Source organism: Melozone crissalis, unplaced genomic scaffold (assembly GCF_028551555.1).
Source record: "Melozone crissalis strain CALT ecotype California unplaced genomic scaffold, PUWL_Pcris_2 ptg000194l_1, whole genome shotgun sequence".
NCBI lineage: Eukaryota > Metazoa > Chordata > Aves > Passeriformes > Passerellidae > Melozone > Melozone crissalis.
This window is the reverse complement of record NW_026535959.1, coordinates 9512-35060: the sequence shown is the minus strand read 5'-3', so window position 1 is coordinate 35060 and position 25549 is coordinate 9512. Positions and strand designations below refer to the sequence as shown.

The window sequence follows — 25549 nt, the reverse complement described above, 5'->3', positions numbered from 1 at the left end:
AGGGAGAAAAAAAAAAAAAAAAGAAATTTTATTTTTATTTTTACAAAGCTCCATTTGTGGTCAGGGCCCTTTTTTGAGGCTGTCGAGGAAGAGCCGCTCGCTCTGCAGGAACTCGTGATCCTGTTGGGGGCAGAGGGGCCGGGGCTGAGCCAGCCTGGAGCCCCTGGGCCTTCCAGAAGGTTCCGAGCCCCGACCAGCCCAGCCCCGGCCAGCTGGGCCCAAACCCTTCCCTACAATCCCAAATCCCTTCCCAGACAATCCCAAACCCTTCCAACAACCCCAAAACCTCTCCCACACAATCCCAAACCCTTTTCCCACCAGTCCCTTTCCCTTTCCCCAGTCCCAAACCCTTCCCCACAATCCCAAACCCTTTCCAACAACCCCAAACCCTTTCCCCCATCCCAAACCCTTCCCCACAATCCCAAACCCTTCCCCACAATCCCAAATCTTTTCCCCAGACAATCCCAAACCCTTTCCCCCATCCCAAATCCTTTCCCCCAATCCCAAACCCTTTCCCCACAATCCCAAACCCTTTCCCCCCATTCCCAAATCCATTTCACACAGTCCCAAACCCTTGCCCAGAAAATCCCAAACCCTTTCCCTCCCATCCCAAACGTTTTCCATAATCCCAAACCCTTTCCCACAATCCCAAACTCTCCCCCATTCCAACCCTTTCTCTCCCATCCCAAACCCTTTCCCAGACAATCCCAAACCCCTTTTCCAGACCAGTTTCCCCCGACCATTCCCACCCTTTTCCCTTTCCCCCCAGACAATCCCAAACCCTTTTCCCCACAATCCCAAACCCTTTCCCAGACATTCCCAAACCCTTTCCCACAATCCCAAACCCTTTCCCCACCAGTCCCTTTCCCTTTCCCCCATCCCAAACCCTTTCCCACAATCCCAAACCCTTTCCCCACCAGTCCCTTTCCCTTTCCCTCATCCCAAACCCTTTCCCCACAATCCCAAACCCTTTCCCCCATCCCAAACCCTTTCCCACAATCCCAAACCCTTCCCCACAATCCCAAACCCTTCCCCACAATCCCAAATCTTTTCCCCAGACAATCCCAAATCCTTTCTCCCATTCCAAACCCTCTCCCCATTCCCAAACCCTTTTCCCCCAGTCCCAAATCCTTCCGCACAATCCCAAATCTCTTCCTAGACAATCCCAAACCCTTTCCCACAATCCCAAACCCTTTCCCACAATCCCAAACCCTTTCCCCACATTCCCAAACCCTTTCCCACATTCCCAAACCCTTTCCCACAGTCCCAAATCCTTTCCCAGACAATCCCAAACCCCTTTTCCAGACCAGTTTCCCCCGACCATTCCCACCCTTTTCCCTTTCCCCCCAGACAATCCCAAACCCTTTCCCACAATCCCAAACCTTTTCTCCCATCCCAAACCCTCTCCCACAATCCCCAACCCTTTCCCAGCAGGTTCTCAGCCCCTTTCCCAGCCCAGCTCTTCCTGATCATTCCCAAACTCTTCCCAGATCCCCCCTGGCCATTCCCAAACCCTTTCCCCACAATCCCAAACCCTTCCCCCCATTCCCAGTTTCCCCAGTTCCCCCATTCCCATTCCCAGTTTCCCCAGTTCCCCCATTCCCAGTTCCCCCATTTCCAGTTTCCACAGCTCCCCCATTCCGTTCCCCCATTCCCAGTTTCCCAGTTTCCCCAGTTCCCCCAGTCCCAGTTCCCCCATTCCCATTCCCAGTTCCCCCATTCCCAGTTTCCCAGTTTCCCCAGTTCCCCATTCCCGTTCCCAGTTTCCCCAGTCCCGTCCCCACCATCCTGGCGCGGTGTTTCAGCAGCAGGACGTGTCCGTAGAGCGCGGCCGCGCTGTCCCCGCTGTCCCCAAGGAGTGTCCCCAGGGCTGGCAGGAACCCGGGAGAGGCTGCAGGAGGGGACAGCAGAGTGTCCCTGTCCCCAGTGTCCCCAATGTCCCCAAGCAGTGTCCCCAGGGCCACTGGAGCCCCTGCAGGAGGGGACAGCAGAGTGTCCCTGTCCCCAGTGTCCCCAAGGAGCCCCAGAGCCCCTGCAGGAGGGGACAGCAGAGTGTCCCTGTCCCCAATGTCCCCAATGTCTCCAATGTCCCCAGAGCCCCTGCAGGAGGGGACAGCAGAGTGTCCCTGTCCCCAATGTCCCCAATGTCCCCAGAGCCCCTGCAGGAGGGGACAGCAGTGTCCCTGTCCCCAATGTCCCCCAGCAGCGCCTCCCACCTCTCCCCACCCTGCACCCCCAGCCCATGAGGATCCCAAAAACGGCCCCAGTGTGCTGATGGGGACTGTCCCTGTCCCCAAGCTGTCCCTGTCCCCAGCAGTGTCCCCAGTGCTGTCCCTGTCCCCAGCAGTGTGCCCAGTGGTGTCCCCAGTGTTATTCCCAGCAGTGTCCCCACCCCTGGCAGTGTCCCCAGTGCTGTCCCCATACCCAGCGGTGTCCCCAGAGTTGTCCTTGTCCCTGGCAGTGTCCCCGTCCCTGGCAGTGTCCCCAGCGTTGTCCCCAGTCGTGTCCCTGTTCCCAGCAGTGTCCCCATACCCAGAGGTGTCCCTGGCAGTGTCCCCAGCACTGTCCCCATACCCAGTGGTGTCCCCAGCATTGTCCCTGTCCCTGGCAGTGTCCCTGTCCCTGTCCCCAGCACTGTCCCTGTCCCCAGCAGTGTCCCCATACCCAGAGGTGTCCCCAGCGTTGTCCCCGTCCCTGGCAGTGTCCCCAGCGTTGTCCCCAGTCGTGTCCCTGTCCCCAGCAGTGTCCCCATACCCAGAGGTGTCCCCAGCGTTGTCCCCGTCCCTGGCAGTGTCCCTGTCCCTGTCCCTGTCCCCAGGGCTGGGCCCAGCTCCTCCTGCAGCTCCCGCAGCTGCTCCCGCTGCCGCTCCAGGCTGTGCCGGCCCTGCAACAACGGCAACGGGAACGGGATGGGATGGGATGGGATGGGATGGTGGGGATGGGGAATGGGGAAAAGGTGGGAATGGGAAATGTGGGAAATGTGGGAGTGGGAAATGGGGATGTGGGAATGGGAAAGGTGGGAATGGGAAAGGTGGGAATGGGAAAGGTGGGAATGGGGAATATGGGAAAGGGAAATGTGGGAAATGGGGGGAAATGTGGGAATGGGAAATGGGGATGTGGGAATGGGAAAGGTGGGAATGTGGGGAATAGGAAAGGCAGGAATGGGGAATGTGGGAAAGGGAAATGTGGGAATGTGGGAATGGGAAATTTGGAAAGGGGAAATGTGGGAATAGGAAAGGTGGGAATGGGAAAGGTGGAAAATGTGGGAATGGGAAAGGTGGGAATGGGACAGGTGGGAATGGGGAAGGTGGGAAAAGGTGGGAATGGGAAATGTGGGAAAGGGAAAGGTGGGAATGTGGGAAATGGGAAAGGTGGGAATGGGAAAGGTGGGAAATGTGGGAAAGATGGGAATGTGGGAAAGATGGGAAATTTGGAAAGGGGAAATGTGGGAATAGAAAAGGTGGTTATGTGGGAAAGGGAAAGGTGGAAATGGGAAAGGTAGGAATGGAACACTGGGAATGGGATAAGTGGGAAATGAGGGAATGGGAAAGGTGGGAATGGGGATGTGGGAAATGGGACAGGTGGGAATGGGAAAGGTGGGAAATGTGGGAAATGTGGGAATGGGAAATGTGGGAAATGTGGGAAAGGTGGGAATGGGAAATGTGGGAAAGGTGGGAATGTGGGGAATGGGAAAGGCAGGAATAGGGAATGTGGGAAAGGGAAATGTGGGAATGGGGAAGGTGGGAATGGGGGAAACATGGGACTAGGAAAGATGGGAATGGGACAGGTGGGAAATGTGGGAAAGGTGGGAATGGGAAAGGTGGGAATGGAATGCTGGGAACAGGACAGGTGGGAATGGGGAATGTGGAAAAGGTGGGAATGGGAAATGTGGGGAATGTGGGATTGGGAAATTTGGAAAGGGGAAATGTGGGAATGGAAAGGTGGGAATGTGGGAAAGGGAAAGGTGGGAATGGAATGGTGGGAATTGGACAGGTGGAAATGTGGGAATGGGAAAGGTGGGAATGTGGGAAATGTGGGAATGGGAAAGGTGGGAATGTGGAGAATGTGGGAATGGGGAATGTGGGAAATGTGGGAATGGGAAAGGTGGGAAATGTGGAAATGGGGAATGTGCGAAAGGGAAAGGTGGGAATGGAATGGTGGGAAATGGGAAAGGTGGGAATGTGGGGAATGTGGGAAAGATGGGAAATTTGGAAAGGGGAAATGTGGGAACAGAAAAGGTGGTTATGTGGGAAAGGGAAAGGTGGAAATGGGAAAGGTAGGAATGGAACACTGGGAATGGGACAGGTGGGAAATGAAGGAATGGGAAATGTGAGAAATGTGGGAAAGATGGGAATGGGAAATGTGGGAAAGGTGGGAATGTGGGGAATGGGAAAGGCAGGAATAGGGAATGTGGGAAAGGGAAATGTGGGAATGGGGAAGGTGGGAATGTGGGAAACATGGGACTAGGAAAGATGGGAATGGGACAGGTGGCAAATGTGGGAAAGGTGGGAATGGGAAAGGGGGGAATGGAACACTGGGAATGGGACAGGTGGGAAATGAAGGAATGGGAAAGGTGGGAATGTGGGGAACATGGGAAACGTGGGAATGGGAAATGTGGAAAGGGGAAATGTGGGAGTGGGAAATGTGGGAATTATGGAAGGGGGATTTTCAGGGAAGGAGGGGGGATTTTCCAGGGTGATTTCCAGGGAATGAGGGGGTATTTGCCTGTGTCAGTCGCTGCTCCTGCTGCCGCAGCCGCTCCTGCTGCTCCTGCAGCTCCTGCAGCTGCTGCCGCTGCTCCTGCTGCGCCCGGCGCGCCTCCCGCAGCGCCCGCTGCCCGTCCTGCTGCTGCTGCGCCGAGCGCTGCACCGGGAAAACGGGAATGGGAATGGGAATGGGACACGGGAATGGGAAACGGGAATGGGGATGGGAAACGGGAATGGGGATGGGAAATGGGAATGGGAATGGGAAACGGGAATGGGGATGGGAAACGGGAATGGGGATGGGAAATGGGAATGGGGATGGGAATGGGGAATGGGAATGGGGAATGGGGAACGGGGAATGGGAATGGGGATGGGAATGGGAACGGGAATAGGAACGGAGAATGGGGAATGGGGAATGGAAATGGGAGTGGGGAATGGGGAATGGGGAATGGGAATAGGGAACGGGAATGGGGAACGGGAATGGGGAATGGGGCTGCCCGTCCTGCTGCTGCTGCACCGAGCGCTGCACCAGGAAAACGGGAATGGGAATGGGAAATGGGAATGGGAAACAGGGAATGGGGAACGGGGAATGGGAATGGGGAATGGGGGAATGGGAATGGGGAATGGGAATGGGGGAATGGGAATGGGGATGGGGATGGGGAATGGGAACAGGAATGAGGATGGGGAATGGGAACAGGGAATGGGGCTGCCCGTCCTGCTGCTGCTGCGCCGAGCGCTGCACTGGGAATGGGAATGGGATTGGGAATGGGGAATGGGAATGGGAAATGAGGAATGGGGAATGGGAATGGGAAACAGGGAATGGGAATGGGGCTGCCCGTCCTGCTGCTGCTGCGCCGAGTGCTGCGACAACGGGAACGGGAACGGGATCAGGGATGGGAATTGGCAACAGGGACTGGGAACAGGAATGGGAACAGGGAATGGGGAACGGGAATGGGGAACGGGAATGAGGAGGGGAATGGGAATGGCAATGGGAATGGCAATGGGACAGGGAACAGGATCAGGAATGGGATGGGGAACGGGAATGGGATGGGGAACAATGAACGGGGATGGGAACAGGAATGGGGAACAGGGATGGGAACGGGGAATGGGACGGGGAACGGGGACGGGAATGAGACCGGTAATGTGGAACGGGACTGGGGCTGGGACTGGGACAGGGAACAGCATCGGGATGGGAGAATGGGACTGGGAATGGGAACGGGACCAGGACAGGGGAATGGACTGGGAACAGGACTGGGATGGGGAATAGAACAGGGAATGGGATCGGGAATGGGACCAGGACAGGGACAGGGAATGGGACTGGAATGAGGAAACAGCACTGGGATGGGGAATGGCACTGGGAAAGGGACTGGGACAGGGAATGGGACGGGGACAGGGAACGGCACCAGGACTGGGATCGGCGCTGGGATGGGGGAATAGCACGGACACAGGGAACAGGACCCAGGCACGGCTCAGGGGGATGTGGAGCCCCAGTTTAGGGGAGGTGGAGCCCCAGTTTGGGGGGAGGTGGAGCCCCAGTTCAGGGGGATGTGGAGCCCCAGTTTGGGGGAGGTGGAGCCCCAGTTTGGGGGGATGTGGAGCCCCAGTTTGGGGGGATGTGGAGCCCCAGTTTGGGGGAGGTGGAGCCCCAGTTCAGGGGGATGTGGAGCCCCAGTTTGGGGGAGGTGGAGCCCCAGTTTGGGGGGATGTGGAGCCCCAGTTTGGGGGAGGTGGAGCCCCAGTTTGGGGGAGGTGGAGCCCCAGTTTGGGGGGATGTGGAGCCCCAGTTTGGGGGGATGTGGAGCCCCAGTTTGGGGGGATGTGGAGCCCCAGCTCAGCTCTGTCAGTTCCATCCCCGATGCTCCGTTTACCTCGGCCAGCTCACGGATCTCCTCCTCCCGCTCCTGCAGCCGCTGCTCAGCCCTCAGAACCTTCTCCTTCTCCAGCCTCAGCTCCCTCCAGGCCTCCTCCAGCTCCTCCCTGTCCCTGGCCAGCTGCTCCTCCTTGGATCTCAGCTCCCTGCTCCGGAACTTCAGCTCTGCCTGATCCTTTGGGGGGACAGCAAACCTCACCTGTCCCGTCCTTTGGAGCGGCAGAGGGAGGAGGAGAAGGTGCTTTAGGAACCCCGGGTGCCCATGGGGGACCTTGGCCAGGCTCCTCAGCGCCGCGTCCAGGCCCAGGGCGCGCTCCTGGTGCTGCTCGTCCCGCTCCCGGCCCAGCCGCTCCCGCTGCCGGAGCTCGGTCCACGCGGCCGCCAGGCGCCGCCGCTCCTCGGAGCGCTCCCGGAGCTCCGCCCGCTGCTCCTCCAGCCACGCTGCCTGCGGGACCGGGGACAGCTCCAGGAGCCGCTTCCCGCGGGGTTTGCCCTCCTGCAGCCCCAGGAGCTGGGTTTGCCCTCCTGCAGCCCGGCCCTGCCGCTCACAGAGGCCAATTCCAGAGGCTGCTCCAGCCCGGGAGCTCCGGCCCCGTGTGGGCACCCAGAGGGCTCGACCTGGCCTGTCCTGAGCCCCTTCCAGATCCCATCCTGCTGGTTCTGAGCCCCTTCCAGATCCCATCCTGCTGGTTCTGAGCCCCTTCCAGATCCCATCCTGCTGGTGCTGAGCCCCTTCCAGCCCTGAGCCTTTTCCCTTCCAGCTCCAAGCCCTGCTCCCACGCCACCTGGTTCCGAGCCCCTTTCCACTCCTGGCTGGTCCTGAGCCCCTCTTCCAGTCCCACTCTCACCCAGCTGGTTCTGAACACCTTCCAGTTTCCATCCTGGCTGGTTCTGAGCCCCTTCCAGCCCCGAGCCCTGTGGGACCGGGGACAGCTCCAGGAGCGGGGTTTGCCCTCCTGCAGCCCCAGGTGTGGGGTTTGCCCTCCTACAGCTCCAGGTGCGGGGTTTGCCCTCCTGCAGCCCCAGGTGCGGGGTTTGCCCTCCTGCAGCTCCAGGTGTGGGGTTTGCCCTCCTGCAGCCCCAGGTGTGGGGTTTGCCCTCCTACAGCCCGGCCCTGTCGCTCACAGAGCGAAATTCCAGAGGCTGCTCCGGCCCTGTGTGGGCATCCAGCGGATTTGACCTGGCTGGTTCTGAGCCCCTTTCCTGGTCCCACTCCCATCCTGGCTCGTCCTGAGCCCTTTTCCCGGTCCTGGCTGGTTCTGAGCCCCCTCCCCACCCCAGTCCCTCCCGCAGCGGGTCCAGGCCCCCACCCTGGCATCCCCCAGCGGTTCCCTGGGGAAGCCGCAGCCCCTCCCTGCTCGGGGCTCACCTGGGGCTGACCTGGGGCTGACCTGGGCCTGTCCCCGCTCACCTGGGGCTCCCCTGGGCCTGTCCCCGCTCACCTGGCGCTCACCTGGGGCTCCCTGGGCCCTGTTCCTGCTCACCTGGGGCTCCCCTGGGCGTGTCCCTGCTCACCTGGGGCTCCCCTGGGCGTGACCCCGCTCACCTTGGCCTCGTCCAGCGCCGCCCTCTCCATGGCCAGCAGCTGAGCCGAGAGCCGGCGCTGCTCCTCCAGCGCCTCCCGCAGGGAATCCGCACGGCTGCGCTCGGCGGCGGCGCGGCGGCGCTCCTGGGGGGACGGGGAGAGAGGGATGGGGACAGGGGGACAGGGACATGGGGACATGGGGCGGGGACACAAGGACAGGGACAGGGAAAGGGGGACAGGAGACAGGGACAAGGATATTGGAAGCGGTGCTCCTGGGGAGGCACCGAGAGTGGGATGGGGACAGGGATGGGGACAGGGGACATGGATGGGGACAGGGACAGGGACAGGGACACGGGGAGCGGCGCTCCTGGGGAGAGATCAGGAGTGGGATGGGGACAGGGACAGGGAATGGGGGATAGGGACAGGATGGGGACAGGGGATAGGGACAGGGACACAGGCTGTGGACATGGGACACATGAACAGCAATAGGGACAGGAGACAGGGACAGAGGAACGGGGACAGAGATGGGGACAGGAGACAGGGACAGAAGGAGAGGGCCATGGATAGGGACAGGAACATGGACAGGGGACACAGGCAGGGATAGGAACAGGGACACAGACATGGACACGGACACAGAGATGGACACAGGCACAGGACAGAGACACAAGCAGGGACAGGGACATGGACACAGCTCCAGGAGGGGATCCCAGCAGGAAGCTCCTCTGTGCAGGCACAGACACGGACACAGGACAGGGACATGGGACATGGACAGGGACACAGCCACAGCTCGGGGACGGGGCCTCACCTGCTCCAGGAGCTGCTCCCGCTCCCCCAGCCTGGTCTCCAGGTCAGCCACGGCCTCCTGGAGCCGGCTCTGCTCCCGCTCCGCGTCCCGCTGCTGCCGGCACAGCCTGGCCTGGAGCGCTGCCAGGGGCAGCCGGGAGGCAGGAGCTGGGATCACCCTCCATGCACAGGGAGATCCCACAGGGAAAAAACCCTCTGTTCCTCCTCAATCCCACCCCAGAACAGGGAAATCCCACAGAGGTAAAAACCCCTCTGTTCCTGCTCAATCCCACCCCAGAACAGGGAAATCCCACAAGGAAAAACCCCTCTGTTCCTGCTCCATCCCATCCCAGGACAGGGAGATCCCACAGGGAAAAATCCCCGTGTTCCTGCTCAATCCCACCCCAGAACAGGGAAATCCCACAGAGGTAAAAACCCCTTTGTTCCTGCTCCATCCCATCCCAGGACAGGGAAATCCCACAACAAAAAACCCCTCTGTTCCTGCTCCATCCCATCCCAGGACAGGGAGATCCCACAGGGAAAAATCCCCGTGTTCCTGCTCAATCCCATCCCAGAACAGGGAAATCCCACAGAGGTAAAAACCCCTTTGTTCCTGCTCCATCCCATCCCAGGACAGGGAAATCCCACAACAAAAAACCCCCGTGTTCCTGCTCCATCCCATCCCATCCCATCCCAGAACAGCGAAATCCCACAGGGAAAAACCCTCATGTTCCTGCTCCATCCCATCCCATCCCAGGACAGGGAAATCCCACATGGAAACCCCCTGTGCTCCTGCTCCATCCCATCTCATCCCATCCCACTGTGGGATCTGGATCAGGACTTTGCCAGCCTCAGCTCCCGGCCTCTGGCTCGCCAGGAACAACTCAAATTCTGTGAATTCTGAAAATTCTGTGGATTTTGTAAATTAGGCAAATTCCATGAATTCTGAGAATTCTATAAATTCTATGAATTCCATGAATTCTGCAAACTCTGTGAATTCTGCAAATTCCAAGAATTCCGTGAGTTCCATGAATTCTGTAAATTCTGCAAATTCAATTATGGGACTTCCATGAATTCTGTGAACTCTGTGGATTCCATGAATTCCATGATTTGTGCAAATTCAGTGAATTCTGTGACTTCCGTGAATTCTGAGAATTCTACAAATTCCGTGAACTCTGTGAATTCCGTGAATTCTGCAAATTCTGTGAGTTCTCTAAATCCTGAGAATTCTACAAATTCTGTGAATTCCATGAATCCCATGAATTCTGTGAACTCTGTGATTTCTGTGAATTCCATTAATTCTGCAAACTCTGTGAATTCTGAGAATTCTACAAATTCTGTGAATTCCATGAATTCTGCAAATTCTGTGAATTCTGTAAATCCTGAGAATTCTACAAATTCAGTGAATTCTATGAATCCCATAAATTCTGTGAACTAAGTGAATCCAATGAATTCTGTGAACTCTGTGAATTCAGTGAATTCCATTAATTCTGTGAATTCTGTGGCTTCCATGACTTCTGAGAATCCTACAAATTCTGTGAATTCCATTAATTCTATTAATTCTGCGAATTCTGTGAACTCTGTGAATTCCGTGAACTCTCTGAAATCTGTGATTTCTGTGAATTCTACAAATTCTGTAAATTCCACGAATCCCATGAACCCTGTAAACTCTGTCAATTCCGTGAATTCTGTGAACTCTGTGATTTCTGTGAATTCTGTGAATTCCATGAATTCTGTGACCTCTGTCAAATCTGTGATTTCTGTGAATTCCATGAATTCCATGAATTCTGTGAACTTTTCCCATTCCCTGGGTGTCCCGGACGGAGCCCAGCCCCTGTTCGAGCGCCATTTCCCACTCAGCCCAGCAGAGCCCCAGGCCAGGATCCCCCCAGGAGGGCTGGGACAGGGATCTGCTGATCCTTTGGGATCCTTTGGGATCCTTCTGGACACTGGGATCTGTCCCGGGACCCTCTGGATCCCGTGGGATCGGCTCTGGGATGGAGCAGAGGGTCCCACTGGAATTATGCACTCGGAGGGAACTTACCTGTGAGGGAATTTACCTGAGAGCTGCTCGTCCTGCTCCTGGGGTCTGGGGTGGTCCTGGGGTCCGGGGTGATCCTGAGTTGTGGGGTGGTTCTGGGATCTGGCGTGGTCCTGTGATCTGGGGTGATCGAAAGATCTGGGGTGATCTATGGGTCTGGGGTGATCCCGGGGACTGGGGTGATTCTGGGGTCTGGGATGGTTCTGGGATCTGGGGTGTTTCAGGGATCTGGGGTGATCCTGGGGTGATTCTGGGGTGATCCTGGGGTCTGGGGTGATCCCGGGATCCAGGGTGATCCTGGGGTGAGGAGAGATCCAGGGATTTGGGGTGTTCCAGGAATCTGGGGTGATCCTGGGGTTGCACGTGATCCTGTGCCCTGGGGTGATTCAGGGATCTGGGGTGATCCAGGGGTCTGGGATGATTCAGGGATCTGGAGTGATCCAGGGAACGGGGTGATTCAGGGATTTGGGGTGTTCCGGGGGTGATCCTGGGGTGATTCAGGGGTCTGGGGTGTTCCTGGGGTGATCCTGGGGTGTTCCTGGGGTGATTCAGGGATCCGGGGTGATCCTGGGGTGATCCTGGGGTGATCCTGGGGTGATCCTGGGATCTGGGGTGTTCCTGGGGTGTTCCTGGGGTGTTCCTGGGGTGATCCCGTGCCCCGCGGTGCCCCAGGTAAGGAGCAGGGATCCGGGAGCACAGGTGAGCCCCCGTTCGTTACCTGGGGCAGCTCTCCGGGAGCTCCTGCAGGGCCTGTCCCCGCCACCGGGCCCGCTCCAGCTCCAGCGCCCGCACCTGGCGGCAACGGCACGGGCTCCAGGTGACCCCGCAGGTGACACCCACAGGTGACATCCCCAAACCCCCACAGGTGACCGCCCCAGGTGACCCCACAGGTGACCCCACAGGTAACTCCACAGGCGATCCCATAGGTGATCCCACAGGTGACACCCACAGGTGACCCCAAAGGTGACCCCACAGGTGACACCCACAGGTGACCCCAAAGGTGACCCCAAAGGTGACACCCTCAGGTGACCACCACAGGTGACCCCACTGTGACAGCTGACCCAGGTGGCATCCCCAAACCCCCACAGGTGACCCCCCAGCTGACCCTAAATGTGACACCTTCAGCTGACACCCCCAGGTGACCCCCAGGAGTGACTCCCACAGGTGAACCTCACAGGTGACACCTCCCAGTGACCCCCCAGGTGACTCCACAGGTGACATCCCCAAACCCCCACAGGTGACATCCCCAGGTGACCCCACAGGTGACACCCTCAAGTGACCCACAGGTGACCCCTCATCCTCACCTGGTTCTCCAGCTCCTCCAGCCGGGCCTGGAGGGTCTGCAGGGCGGCCCCACAGCCGGGATGGTCCTGGGACAAGTGGGATTGGAGAGATCCCAGATCCTGGTGGGGCTGGGATGGGAGAGATCCCAAATTCTCCTTGTGGGGCTTGGATGGGAGAGATCTCAAATCCTTGTGGGATGGGATGGGAGAGATCCCAAATCCTTGTGGGGCCTGTATGGGAGAGATCCCAAATCCTTCTGGTGGGGCCTGGATGGGAGAGATCCCAAATCCTCCTTGTGGGGCTGGGATGGGAGAGATCCCAAATCCTTGTGGGGCTGGGATGGGAGAGATCCCAAATCCTGGTGGGGCTGGGATGGGAGAGATCCCAAATCCTGGTGGGGCTGGGATGGGAGAGATCCCAAATCCTCCTTGTGGGGAATGGGTGGGAGAGATCCCATATTCTGGTGGGGCTGGGATGGGAGAGATCCCAAATCCTCCTTGTGGGGCTTGGATGGGAGAGATCTCAAATCCTCCTTGTGGGGCTGGGATGGGAGAGATCCCAAATCCTTGTGGGGCTGGGATGGGAGAGCTCCAGGACCCACCTGGCGTTGTTGGGATGGGGAGGATCCCAGATTCTCCTGGTGTCTCCGGGCCGGGAACGCTGCGGGAAGCTCCGGGCAGAGCCAGGACGGCAGAGCTCGGGGATTCTCCGGGCGGGATGGGGCTGGATCCCACACCAGATCCTCCTGTGGGACACGGGGATGCTCCAGGAGGGGCCTGGGAGGGGCAGCTCCCTCTCTGGGAATGCTGATCCCTGCCCAGATCCCAAAGGATCCCAAGGGATCCCAGGGATCCTCCCTGCTCCTGCCCCAGCACTCACCTGGGCGGGCGTGGCAGGACCCGGCACCTCCTGCACGGCTGGGGTGGAAAATGTGACAAAGCCATCACTGAGACACGCGGGAGGAACGGAACCATCCCATGGATCCCATGGATCCCATTGTCCCATCCCATGGATCCCATTGTCCCATCCCATCCCATCCCATGGATCCCATGATCCCATCCCATAGATCCCATCCCATGGATCCCATGGATCCCATTGTCCCATCCCATAGATCCCATTGTCCCATCCCATGGATGCCATGCCATCCCATCCCATAGATCCCATCCTATTGATCCCATGGATCCCATTGTCCCATCCCACAGATCCCATCCCATTGATCCCATGGATCCCATTATCCCATCCCATAGATCCCATTGTCCCATCCCATCCCATCATCCCATTATCCCACAATCCCATCCCATGGATCCCATTGTCCCACCCCATTCCATCCCCATCATCCCTGTTATCCTGACATCACATTATCCCAATTCCATTATGCCATTATCCCATTTTTCCATCCCATTATCCCATTATCCTGTTATTCCATGATCCCATCCCGCTATCCCATTATCCCATCCTGTTATCCCATTACGGCATCTCATTATCCCATATGATCCCATGATCCCATCCCAATATCCCGCAATCCCATTATCCCATTATCCCACTGCCCTGTTATCCCATTATCCCATTTTTCCATCCCATCATCCCATTATCCTGTTATCTCATTATCCCATTCTGTCATCCCATTATCCCATCTCATTATCCCATTATCCTTTCCTGTTATCCTATTTTTCCATCCCATCATCCCATTATCCCATCTCATTATCCCATGATCCCATCCCATCATCCCACGATCCCATTATCCCGCTATCCCAATATCCCATTATCCCAATATCCCATGATCCCATCCCATTGTCCCGTTATCCCCCAATCCCACTATTGCATTACCCCATCCCATTATCCCATCATCCCATGATCCCGTTATCCCATTATCTCAATATCCCGCTATCCCATGATCCTGTTATCCCATTAGCCCACTATCCCAATATCTCATTATCCCACTATGCCATTATCCCACAATCCCTCAATCCCGTTATCCTGCTATCCCGCTATCCTACTTTCCCATTACCCCGCTATCCCGCTATCCTATTATCCCATTATCCCATTATCCCGCTACCCCATTATCCCATTATCCTGCTATCCCATTATGCCGCTATCCCATCCCATCAGCCCGCTATCCCATTATCCCGCTATCCCGTTACCCCGTTATCCTGTTACCCCGCTATCCCGTTATCCCACGATCCCGCTATCCCAAAATCCCACGATCCCGTTATCCCAATATCCCATTACCCCATTATCCCACAATCCCATTATCCCATTATCCCGCTACCCCATTATCCTGTTATCCCAATATCCCGTTATCCCGTTATCCCACAATCCCACTATCCCATTATCCCAATATCCCATTATCCTGTTATCCCACAATCCCACTATCCCATTATCCCGCTATCCCATTATCCCATTATCCCGCTATCCCATTATCCCGCTATCCCATTATCCCGTTATCCCATTATCCCATTATCCCGCTATCCCGTTATCCCGTTATCCCACTACCCCATTATCCCGTTATCCCACTATCCTGTTATCCCGTTATCCCACGACCCCACTATCTCATTATCCCGTTATCCCCTGGCCCAGCTCCCCCGGTTCCAGAGGACGGCCCGGGGTCCCCCCCAGGTGTCCCTGCCCAGGCCAGGTGACCTCTGAGGACACCTGGGGGGTGACAGAGCCTCACCTGCTGCCACCTGTGACACCTGTGCCACCTGTGCCGTGTCACCTGCTGACACCTGTGCCACCTGTGCCGTGTCACCTGGTGCCACCTGACTGAGGGGGGGCTCCAGCCTGGGGGGGAACAAATCCCAGGGGAGAGTCAGGGGGGCGGGGCCTGGCCTCTGACACCTGTGACATCTGTGTGTCACCTGTGTGTCACCTGTGGCACCTGTGACACCTGTGTGTCACCTGTGCCACGTCACCTGTGCCACCTGCGCCATGTCACTTGCGTCACCTGTACCACCTATGCTGTGCCATCTGTGCCACCTGAGTCACCTGTGCTGTGCCACTTGTGCCATGTCATCTCTGCCACCTGTGCCACTTGTGTCACCACCTGTGCTACTTGTGTCACCACCTGTGCTGTGCCACCTATGCCGTGTCACCTGTACCATGTCACCTGTGCCACCTGTGTCATCCGAGTCACATGAGCCACCTGCGTCACCTCTGTCACCTGTGCCACCTGTACCATGTCACCTGTGCTGTGCCACCTGTGTCACCTCTGTCACCTGTGCCAGCTCCGTCACTCGTGCCACCTGTGTCACCTGTACCATGTCACCTGTCCTTTGTCACCTGTGCTGTGTCAGCTGTGCCACCTCTGCCATGTCACCTGTGTCACTTGTGCCACCTGTGCTGTGTCACCTGTGCTACCTGTGACAGCTGTGCCATGTCACCTGAGTCACCTGTGCCACCTCTGTCACTTGTGTCATGTTACCTGCACCACCTGGGTCACCTGTACCATGTCACCTCTGCCACCTGTGCACCTGAGTCACGTGAGCCATGTCACCTCTGTCACCTGTGCCAACTGGGTCACCTGTGCCACCTGTGCCATGTCACCTGTGTCACCCATGCTGTGCCACCTGAGTCACCTGTGCCACCTGGGTCACCTCTGTCACCTGTGCTGTGTCACCTGTGTCACCTCTGTCACTTGTGTCACCCGTTCCATCTGTGTCACCTGTGCCATGTCATCTGTGTCACTTGTGCCACCTGTGCCATGTCACCTGTGCTGTGTCACTTGTGCCACCTGTGACAGCTGTGCTGTGCCACCTGAGTCACCTGTGCCACCTGGGTCACCTCTGTCACCTGGGTCACCTGTGTCACCTGTGTGTTACCTGCCCAGTGTCAGGGGTGTCACCTTTGGGACTCTGAGGGAACGGGGACACCCCAAACCTCCATCCCGGGGTTACCTCCCCCACAATGGTCACCTGAGCCCTCCCTGGTGACACCTGAGCCCTCCCAGGTGAGCTGACCCCTCCCAGGTGACACCCGAGCCCTCCTAGGCGACATCTGTGTCCCAGGTGACACTTGAGCCTTCCCTGGTGACACCTGTGTCCCTCCCAGGTGACACCTATGTCTGAAGTGACACCTGAACCCTCCCAGGTGACACCTGAGCCCTCCTAGGTAACACCTGCGTCCCACTCAGGTGAGCTGACCCCTCTCAGGTGACACCTGAGCCCACCCACATAACACCTGTGTCCCAGGTGACACCCAAGCCCTCCCAGGTGACACCTGTGTCCAAAGTGACTCCTGACCCCTCCCAGGTGAGCTGAGCCAGGGGAGCTGAGCTCAGGTGGGGGAATTCAGAGCAGGGACATCCTTGGGGACACCTGGAGGGGACACCTGGGACAGGGACATCCCTGGGGACACCTGGGACAGGGACAGTGACATCACCTGGGACACCTGGGACGGGGACATCCCTGGAGACACCTGAAGGGGACTGGGGCAGTGACATCCCCAGCGACACCTGGAGGACACCTGGGACAGTGACATCACCTGGGCACACCTGGGACAGTGATGTCACCTGGCACACCTGGGACAGTGACGTCACCTGGGCACACCTGGGACAGTGACGTCACCTGGCACACCTGGACCTCCTGGACGCCAGGTGGGAGCTCCCGGGGGTTCCCTTTACCTGCCGGGCTCGGGGGGCTCCGGGACCCTCCGGGGGCGGGAATTCGGCTCCGGGGCCAGGGCGGGGCCGGGGCGGGGCCGCAGGGGGGATCCGGGTCCTGGGATGTCCTTGTCCTTCGGTCCCGGGAAATCCTCGTCCTTCTGTCCCAATCCTGGGAAATCCTTGTCCCCCAGTCCCATGGGATCCTTGTCCTTCTGTCCCAATCCTGGGAAATCCTTTTCCTTCGATCCCAATCCAAGGAAATCCTTGTTCCTCAATCTCAATCCCGGGTGATCCTCGTCCTTTGATCCCAATCCTGCGGGATCTTTGTCCTTCTGTCCCAGTCCTGGGAAACCCTTGTCCTCTAGTCCTGTGGGATCCTTGTTCTTCTGTCCCAATCCTGAGGGATCCTTGTCCTTTGATCCCAATCTTGGGAAATCCTCGTCCTTCGATTCCAATCCAAGGAAATCCTTGTCCCCCAATCGCGGGAAATCCTCGTCCTTTGATCCCAATCCTGAGAGATCTTTGTTCTTCTGTCCCAATCCAAGGAAGTCCTTGTCCTTCGATCCCAATCCAAGGAAATCCTTGTTTTTCTGTCCCAATCCCGGGAAATCCTCGTCCTTTGATCCCACTCCTGAGGGATCCTCGTCCTTTGATCCCAATCCAAGGAAATCCTTGTTCTTCAATCTCAATCCTGGGTGATCCTTGTCCTTTGATCCCAATCCCTGGAAATCCTCGTCCTTCTGTCCCAGTCCGGTGGAATCCTTGTTCTTCTGTCCCAATCCAAGGAAGTTTTTGTCCTTTGATCCCAATCCCAGGAAATCCTCATCCTTCTGACCCAGTCCTGGGTGATCCCTGTCCTTCTGTCCCATTCCCATGTGATCCCTGTCCTTCTGTCCCATTCCCGTGTGATCCCTGTCCTTCTGTCCCACTCCTGGGTGATCCTTGTCCTTCTGTCCCATTCCCATGGGATCCTTGTCCTTCTGTCCCATTCCCGTGGGATCCTTGTTCTTCTGTCCCACTCCTGTGGCATCCTTGTCCTTCTGTCCCATTCCCAGGAAGTCGTCGTCCCCCAGCCCCAGGAAATCCTCGTCCTTCAGCCCCAGCCAATCGGCCCCGGAGGGACGTCGGGAGCTGCTCCCAACGGAGCACCTGTGGGGACAGAGGGACACTGGGGACACTGGGGACAATGGGGGGCACTGGGGGCATTGGGGGCATTGGGGACAATGGGGGCATTGGGGACAATGGGGACAACAGAGGACACTAGGGACATTGGGGCAATGGGGACAATGGGGACTGGGCAGGGGACAATAGGGACACTGGGGACATTGGGGACAATGGGGACACTGGGGACAATGGGGGACACTGGGGACAATGGGGCACTGAGGACAATGGGGACACTGGGGACAACAGAGGACACTGGGGACACTGGGCACAATGGGGGCATTCGGGACAATGGGGACACTGGGGGGCATTCGGGACAACGGGGACAACAGAGGACACTGGGGACAATGGGGGACAATGGGGACAATGGTGACATTCGGGACAATGGGGACACTGGGGCACTGAGGACAATGGGGACTGGGCAGGGGACACTGGGGACATTGAGGACACTGTCAATGGACAGTGGGGCATTGGGGACATTGGGGGACAATGGAGGCATAGGGGACAATGAGCACAACGGGGCACTGGGGACAATGAGGACACTTGGGACATTGGGGACACTGGGGGATATTGGGGACAATGGGGGACACTGGGGGACAATGGTGATGCTGGGGACAATGAGCACAACAGGGACGCTGGGGACAACGGGTACAATGGGAACAGTGGGGGCAATGGGGACAGTGGGGAAAATGGGGACAATAGGGGACAATGGGGCCATTGGGGACATTGGGGGCATTAGGGGCACTGGGGGACAATGGGGGACAAAGGGGGCATTGAGGACACTGGGGACAATGGAGATACGAGGGACAATGGGGACAATGGGCACCCCAGGGGCACGGGGACACTGGGGACAGTGGGGGACAATGGGGACATTGGGGGACACTGGGGGACAAAGGGGGCATTGGGGACACTGGGGACAATGGGGATATGGGGGACAATGGGGACAATGGACACCTCGGGGGCATTGGGGACACTGGGGGATACTGGGGGATACTGGACACACTGGGGACTGGGTAGGGGACAATGGAGACATTGGGGACGATGGGGGCACTGGGTACAATGGGGACATTGGGGACAATGTGGACATCGGGGGTATTGGGGACATTGGGGGACACTAGGGGATATTGGAGACAATGGGGACATTGGAGGCATTGGGGACAATGGGGACTGAGCAGGGGACATTGGGGACAATGGGAATATGAGGGACAATGGGCACACCATGGGCACTGGGGACAATGGGGGACAATGGGGGATAAAGGAGGCATTGGGGACACTGGGGACAATGGGGACAGTGGGGGACAAAGGAGGCATTGGGGACACTGGGGACAATGGGGACAGTGGGCACACCAGGGGCATTGGGTACAACGGGGACACTGGGGGACAAAGGGGACAAGGGGGGCACTGGGGGACAAAGGGGACAATGAACACAACAGGAACGCTGGGAACATTGGTGGACATTGGGGGTCAAAGGGGATATTGGGGACAATGGGGACACTGGGGACAATGAGCACAATGGGGCACTGGGGACAATGGGGGCGTTGAGGGCAATGGGGATATTGGGGACAATGGGGACATTGGGGGACAATGGAGATGTGAGGGACAATGGGCACCCCAGGAGCATTGGGGACACTGGGGACAGTGGGGAACAATGGGAATACTGGGGACAATGGTGACATTGAGGACAATGGGGGACACTGGGGACAGTAGGGGACATTCAGGACATTGGGGACATCGGGGACACAGCCAGGTGGGGACATCCCCCCCTCCCCGGTACCTCCGTCCCCGTCTCCGCCCGGTCCCCGAGGCCACCGAGGGCTCGTAGGATCCGAAGGGAAATCCCGGCCCTGCGGAATGACAGCGCACGGAATTCCCACAAAATTCCCACAAAATTCCCAAAATTCCTGGAATTCCCAGTGGGATTTCACCCTCTGGACCCCCCCATGCTCACCCGGCTGCTCCTGCCCCCGGCTCTCCCTCTGCAGCTCCAGCTCCGCCTTTCCCGGCTGCTCCTGGCTCCTGGCACGGCCCCTCCGGAGCCCCTGGCTGGGCACAGGTGGGGTGGCACTGAGGGGGCACTGAGGTGGCACCAGGGTGGCACGGGACCCCTCCCCGTCCCCGTTGTCCCCTCACCCCCGCGGCGTTCCCGGCGCGCTCCCGGCTCCGTCGCTGCCGAGCCCCAGGGAATCCATCAGGTCATCGACATCGTCCCCAAAGGTGACATCGGCACGGGGCGGGGCTGGGGGGGTGGCACTGGTGGCATCTGGGACATCCCTGGGTGCCACCAGCTCTGGGACATCTCAGGGACATCCCCAAGTGTCACCAACTGTGGGACATCTCCAGGTGCCACCAATTGGCTCTGGGACATCTTCAGGTGTCACCAGCACTGGGACAACTGTGGGTCGATCCCACAGCAATGGGGTTGATCCCACAGGACTGGGGTTGATCCCATGGATTGGGGTTGATCCCAGGGTTAATCCCACGGCATTGGGGTCGATCCCACAGGATTGGGGTTGATCCCATGGAATGGGGTTGATCCCACAACAATAGGGTTGATCCCACAGCAATGGGGTTGATCCCAGGGTTGATCCCACAGGTTTGGGGTCGATCCCAAGGGAATTCCCGGTACCTTTTCGGGGGCCCGGCCCCTTCCCGCCGCGTTTCCCCGTCCCGGACCCGGCTCTGGCCATTCCCAGGATTTCGGCATCCAGCTCGTCCAGCTCGTCCAGCTGATCCCGGAGATCCATGGGATCCACTGGATCCGGATCCTGGTGATTTGTGGGATCCACTGGATCCGGATCCTGGTGATCCGTGGGATCCTGGTGATTTGTGGGATCCATGGGATCTCGATCCCGATGATCCATGGGATCCCGGTGATTTGTGGGATCCAGCTCCTGCTGGGGAGCAGCTCCTGCCCTCACCTGCAGCCCAGGTGAGATCCCAAATCCCTTGGGAATTCCGCCCCGCTCACCTTCGTCCCTTCCGCCTTCCCCGCTGGGAATTCCCTGGTTTTTGGGAATTTCCCATCTCCCGTTCCTTGGGAATTTCCCATTTCCCATTCATTGGGAATTTCCCAATTCTCGTTCTTTGGGAATTTCCCATTTCCCGTTTTTTGGGAATTTCCTGTTCCCCATTGGGAATTTCCCATTTCCCGTTCCTTGGGAATTTCCCATTTCCTGTTCATTGGGAATTTCCCATTTCCCATTCCTTGGGAATTTCACATTTCCCGTTTTTTTGGAACTTCCTGTTCCCCATTGGGAATTTCCCATTTCCCGTTCCTTGGGAATTTCCCATTTCCTGTTCATTGGGAATTTCCCATTTCCCATTCCTTGGGAATTTCCCATTTCCCGTTTTTTGGGAATTTCCCTTCCCCCACTGGGAATTTATCAACTCCCATTGGGAATTGCCCATTTTTTTGGGGAATTTCCCTTCCCTCACAGGGAATTTCCCCGTTGGTAATTTCCCGGTTTTTGGGAATTTGCCGTTTTTTTGGAACTGCCCGTTCTTCGGGAATTTCCTGTTCCCCGTTAGGAATTTCCTGCTTTTTGGGAATTTCCCATTTTTTGGAGTTTCCCATTTTTTGGGAATTTCCAATTTCCCATTGGAAATTTTCCCTTTTTCGGAAATTTCCCCTTCCCCATTGGGTATTTCCCGTTCCCTATTGGGTATTTCCTGTTCTTTGGGAATTTCCCTGTTGGGAATTTCCCATTTCCCATTTTTGGGAATTTCCCATTTTCTGGGAATTTCCTGCTCTCCATTGGGAATTTCCTATTTCCTGTTGGGAATTTCCTGTTTCCCACTGGGAATTTCCCATTCTTTGAGGGAATTTCCCATTCTTTGGGAATTTCTCCTCTTCCATTTAGGAATTTCCTTTTCCCCGTTGGGAATTTCTTGTTTTTTTGGAATTTCCCGTTTTTTGGAGTTTCCCATTTTTTGGAAATTTCCCCTTCCCCATTGGGTACTTCCTGTTCCCTGTCGGGAATTTCCCATTCTTTGGGAATTTCCCATTTTCTGGGAATTTCCCACTCTCCACTGAGAATTTTCCATTTCCCATTTTTCTGGAATTGCTCATTCTTTGGGGAAATTTACCATTTTTTGGAATTTCCTGTTCTTTGGGAATTTCCTATTCCCTTTTGAGAATTTCCCATTCTTTGGGGGAATTTCCCTGTTCCTTAGGAATTTCCCCTCCTCCATTGGGAATTTCCTTTTCCCCATTGGGAATTTCCTCGGTTTTTTTGAATTTCCCATTTTTAGGAATTTTTCATTTTCTGGGAATCTCCCACTCTCCATTGGGAATTTCCCATTTTTCTGGAATTGCCCATTCTTTGGGGAATTTCCCCCTCTTTGGGAATTTCCTTTTCCCCGTTGGGAATTTCCTGGATTTTTTTGGATTTCCCATTTTTTGGAGTTTCCCATTTTTTGGGATTTTTCAATTTTCCATTGGGTATTTCCCATTTTTTCTTGTTCTTTGGGAACTTCCCATTCCCTGTTTGGGAATTTCGTCTTTGGGAATGTCCCATTCCCCTTTGGGAATTTCCTTTTCCCCGTTGGGAATTTCCTGGTTTTTGGGAATTTCCCATTTTTTGGGAATTTCCAATTCTCCATTGGTTATTTCCTGTTTCTTAGGAATTTCTCCTTCTTTGGGAATTTTCCACTTTTTCGGATTCTCCTGTTCTTCGGGAATTTCCCATTCCCTTTTGGGAATTTTCCCATTTTTTGGGATTTTCCCGTTCTTTGGGAATTTCCCCTTCTCCATTGGGAATTTCCACTTTTTTTGGGAATTTTCCGCTCTTTGGGAACTTCCCGTTTTTTGGGATTTTCCAGGTTTTTGGGATTTCCCCCCCTCAATACCGATTCCGGCCCACCCCAGGCACAGCCCAGGTGAGGGGGCTCACCTGGGATCACCCAGAGCTCACCTGGGATCACCCAGGGCTCACCTGTGCCCACCTGTGCCCACCTGGGCTCACCTGCAGGAAGGAGGCGCGGGAACCTCGGGAGGGCGGGGCCGGGGCCTCGTCTGGAAACAAGGGAGGGGTCAGGGATGGACACGGAGACAGGTGGGGATCCCCCCCAGGTGAGCCCCAGGGCAGGGATCCCCCCCAGGTGATTCCCAGGTGACCCCAGGGGATTCCCAGGTGATCCCCCCCAGATGATTCCCTCCAGGTGACCCTCCACATGTGACCCCAAGTGACCCCAGGTAATCCCCTCCAGGTGACTCCCCTCAATTGACCCCAGGTGATCCCACATGTGATTCCAAGGTGACCCCCTCCAGGTGATTCCCTCCAGGTGATCTCAAGTGACCCCAAGTAATTCCCAGGTGATTCCAGATGACCCCCGCCCCCCCAGGTGATCTCCCCAGGTGAACCCCCTCAGGTGAGTCCAGGGCAGGGGATCCCCTCCAGGTGACTCCCAGGTGATCCCAGATGACCCCAGGTGATTCCCACCAGGTGACCCCAGGTAATTCCCAGGTGACCCCCCCCAGGTGACCCCCAGGTAACCCCAGGTGACCCCCCCCAGGTGACCCCGTTGGAGCTCCCCCGTTACCATCGGATCCCAGGAGCTCCCCGAGCACGTCCTGGATGGGATCTGGAACGGGACAGAGCACAGGTGAGCACAGGTGAGCTTCAGGTGAGCTCCAGGTGAGCCCAGGTGTGCCCAGGTGAGCCCCAAGTGAGCCCAGGTGAGCCCAGATGTACCCCAGGTGGACCCAGGTGAGTCCAGGTAGACCCAGGTGAGTCCAGGTGTGCCCAGGTGAGCCCCAGGTGGGCCCAGGTGAGCCCAGGTGAGCACAGCTGAGTCCAGGTGTGCCCAGGTGAGCCCAGATGGGCCCAGGTGAGCCCCAGGTGTACCCCAGGTGTGCCCCAGGTGAGCCCAGGTGGGCCCAGGTGGGTTCCAGGTGAGCCCCAGGTGAGCCCAGATGGGCCCAGGTGGGTTCCCCGTACCAGGCAGGTGGGGAAAGCTCCTGGGACATCTCACCTGTCCCCTGGGACACCTCACCTGTCACACCTCACCTGCCCCCTGTCACATCTCACCTGTCACACCTCACCTGTCCCCTGGGACACCTCACCTGTCACACCTCACCTGTCACATCTCACCTGTCACACCTCACCTGTCACATCTCACCTGTCCCATCTCACCTGTCCCCTGGGACATTCCCACCTTGCTCCATCCCAGCATTCCCAGGGACCCAAAGCCCCTGGAGAGCAGGTGGGGACAGGTGGGGACAGGTGAGGGGCACAAAACCAGGTGAGGAGAACAAGGACAGGTGAGGAGGACAGGTGAGAGCAGGTGAGGACAGGTGAGGAAGACAAGGACAGGCAAGGACAGGTAATGACAGGTGGGGACAGGTGAGGGGCACAAAACCAGGTGAGGAGAACAAGGACAGGTGAGGAGGACAGGTGAGAGCAGGTGAGGACAGGTGAGGAAGACAAGGACAGGCAAGGACAGGTAAGGACAGGTGGGGACAGGTGAGGACAGATGAGGCGGGTGAGGAGGACAAGGACAAGTGAGGGGGATGAGGACAGGTGAGGACAGGTGAAAACAGGTAAGGAAGGTCAGGACAGGTGAGGACAGGTGAGGACAGGTGACACCAGGTGAGGACAGGTGCCAGGTGAGGGGGATGAGGACAGGTGCCAACACTCACCTGGGGAGCGGCTCCGGGCCCGGCCAGCCTGGGGAGAGACAAAATTTCCTGGGGAGAGACGGAAACACCGAAACCTCCCCACGGCACAGGTGAGACAGGAGGGGCTCACACCTGGATCACACCTGGAGCACACCTGGATCCCACCTGGATCTCACATCTGGATCCCACACCTGGATCACAGCTGGATCTCACACCTGGATCCCACCTGGATCCTGCACCTGGATCTCACCTGGATCCCACACCTGGATCCTGCATCTGGGTCCCACCTGGATCTCACACCTGGATTCCACATCTGGATCCCACCTGGATTCTGCACTTGTCACACCTGGATCCCCTCCCCCGTCTCTCCCGTCACTCACCCTGGCCCGTCCCGGCCCCTCCGCCATTCCCGGGCGGTCCCAGATCCGCTGCCCGGTACCGGCTCCGGGACCCCGCGCTCAGCGCGGCCCTGAGGGGAGACGGAGGCGCCGCTCGGGTCCCGTTCCCGCTCCCATTCCCGGGTCTCATTCCCGCTCCCGTTCCCATTCCCGCCCGCGGCTCCCCCGCCTCCCTCACCCGTTCCCGCGCTCGCCGTGGCCGCCGCCATATTGCGCGCCGCCCTCATGGCAGGCCCCCGCTGCCATAGCAACGGGGCTGCCACGCGCGGCGCCTGATTGTAACCCTGCCGTTACCATAACAACACGTTGCCCCTAAGGAAGGCCCTGCTGCCATGGTGACGGGGTTGCCCCGCGCGGCGCCTGACTGGAAACCCGCCGTTACCATGACGACAGGGCTGCCCCGAGCAGCGCCTGCTCCGAGCCTCTGTCGCGATTCTCCCCCGTATCGCCGGCGATCCCCACGTATCGCGGGGTTTATCCCTGCCGGGAGCTCCGCGTTCCCAGGCTCGGGTACCCCCGTGGGAAACATCGCGATATGTCACCATAAAATCGCGATACCGCCACA

The 25549-nt window shown here is 57.6% G+C and overlaps 1 protein-coding gene and 1 long non-coding RNA gene across 2 annotated transcripts; one reads left to right on the top strand and one right to left on the bottom strand.

Annotated features, from left to right (window-relative positions):
- Positions 1-26: 26 nt before the first annotated feature.
- Positions 27-25513, bottom strand: FBF1 (Fas binding factor 1). The gene is given in 25 exon segments (XM_054293830.1): positions 27-120; positions 1785-1891; positions 2755-2884; positions 4726-4863; positions 6572-6748; positions 6845-7018; positions 8120-8242; positions 8904-9022; positions 10942-11042; positions 11641-11714; positions 12227-12292; positions 12808-12951; positions 13086-13123; positions 14881-14987; positions 16825-17710; positions 17885-17955; positions 19742-19811; positions 19916-20010; positions 20098-20203; positions 20594-20765; positions 22932-22981; positions 23509-23550; positions 24608-24635; positions 24967-25028; positions 25096-25513. Coding segments are annotated over 25 exon segments (3558 nt in total). The 3' UTR covers positions 27-60.
- LOC128949040 (uncharacterized) lies at positions 3483-4664 on the top strand. The gene is made up of 3 exons (XR_008484182.1): positions 3483-3596; positions 4017-4056; positions 4348-4664. It is a non-coding gene; the product is annotated as an uncharacterized LOC128949040 (long non-coding RNA).
- Positions 25514-25549: the final 36 nt, after the last annotated feature.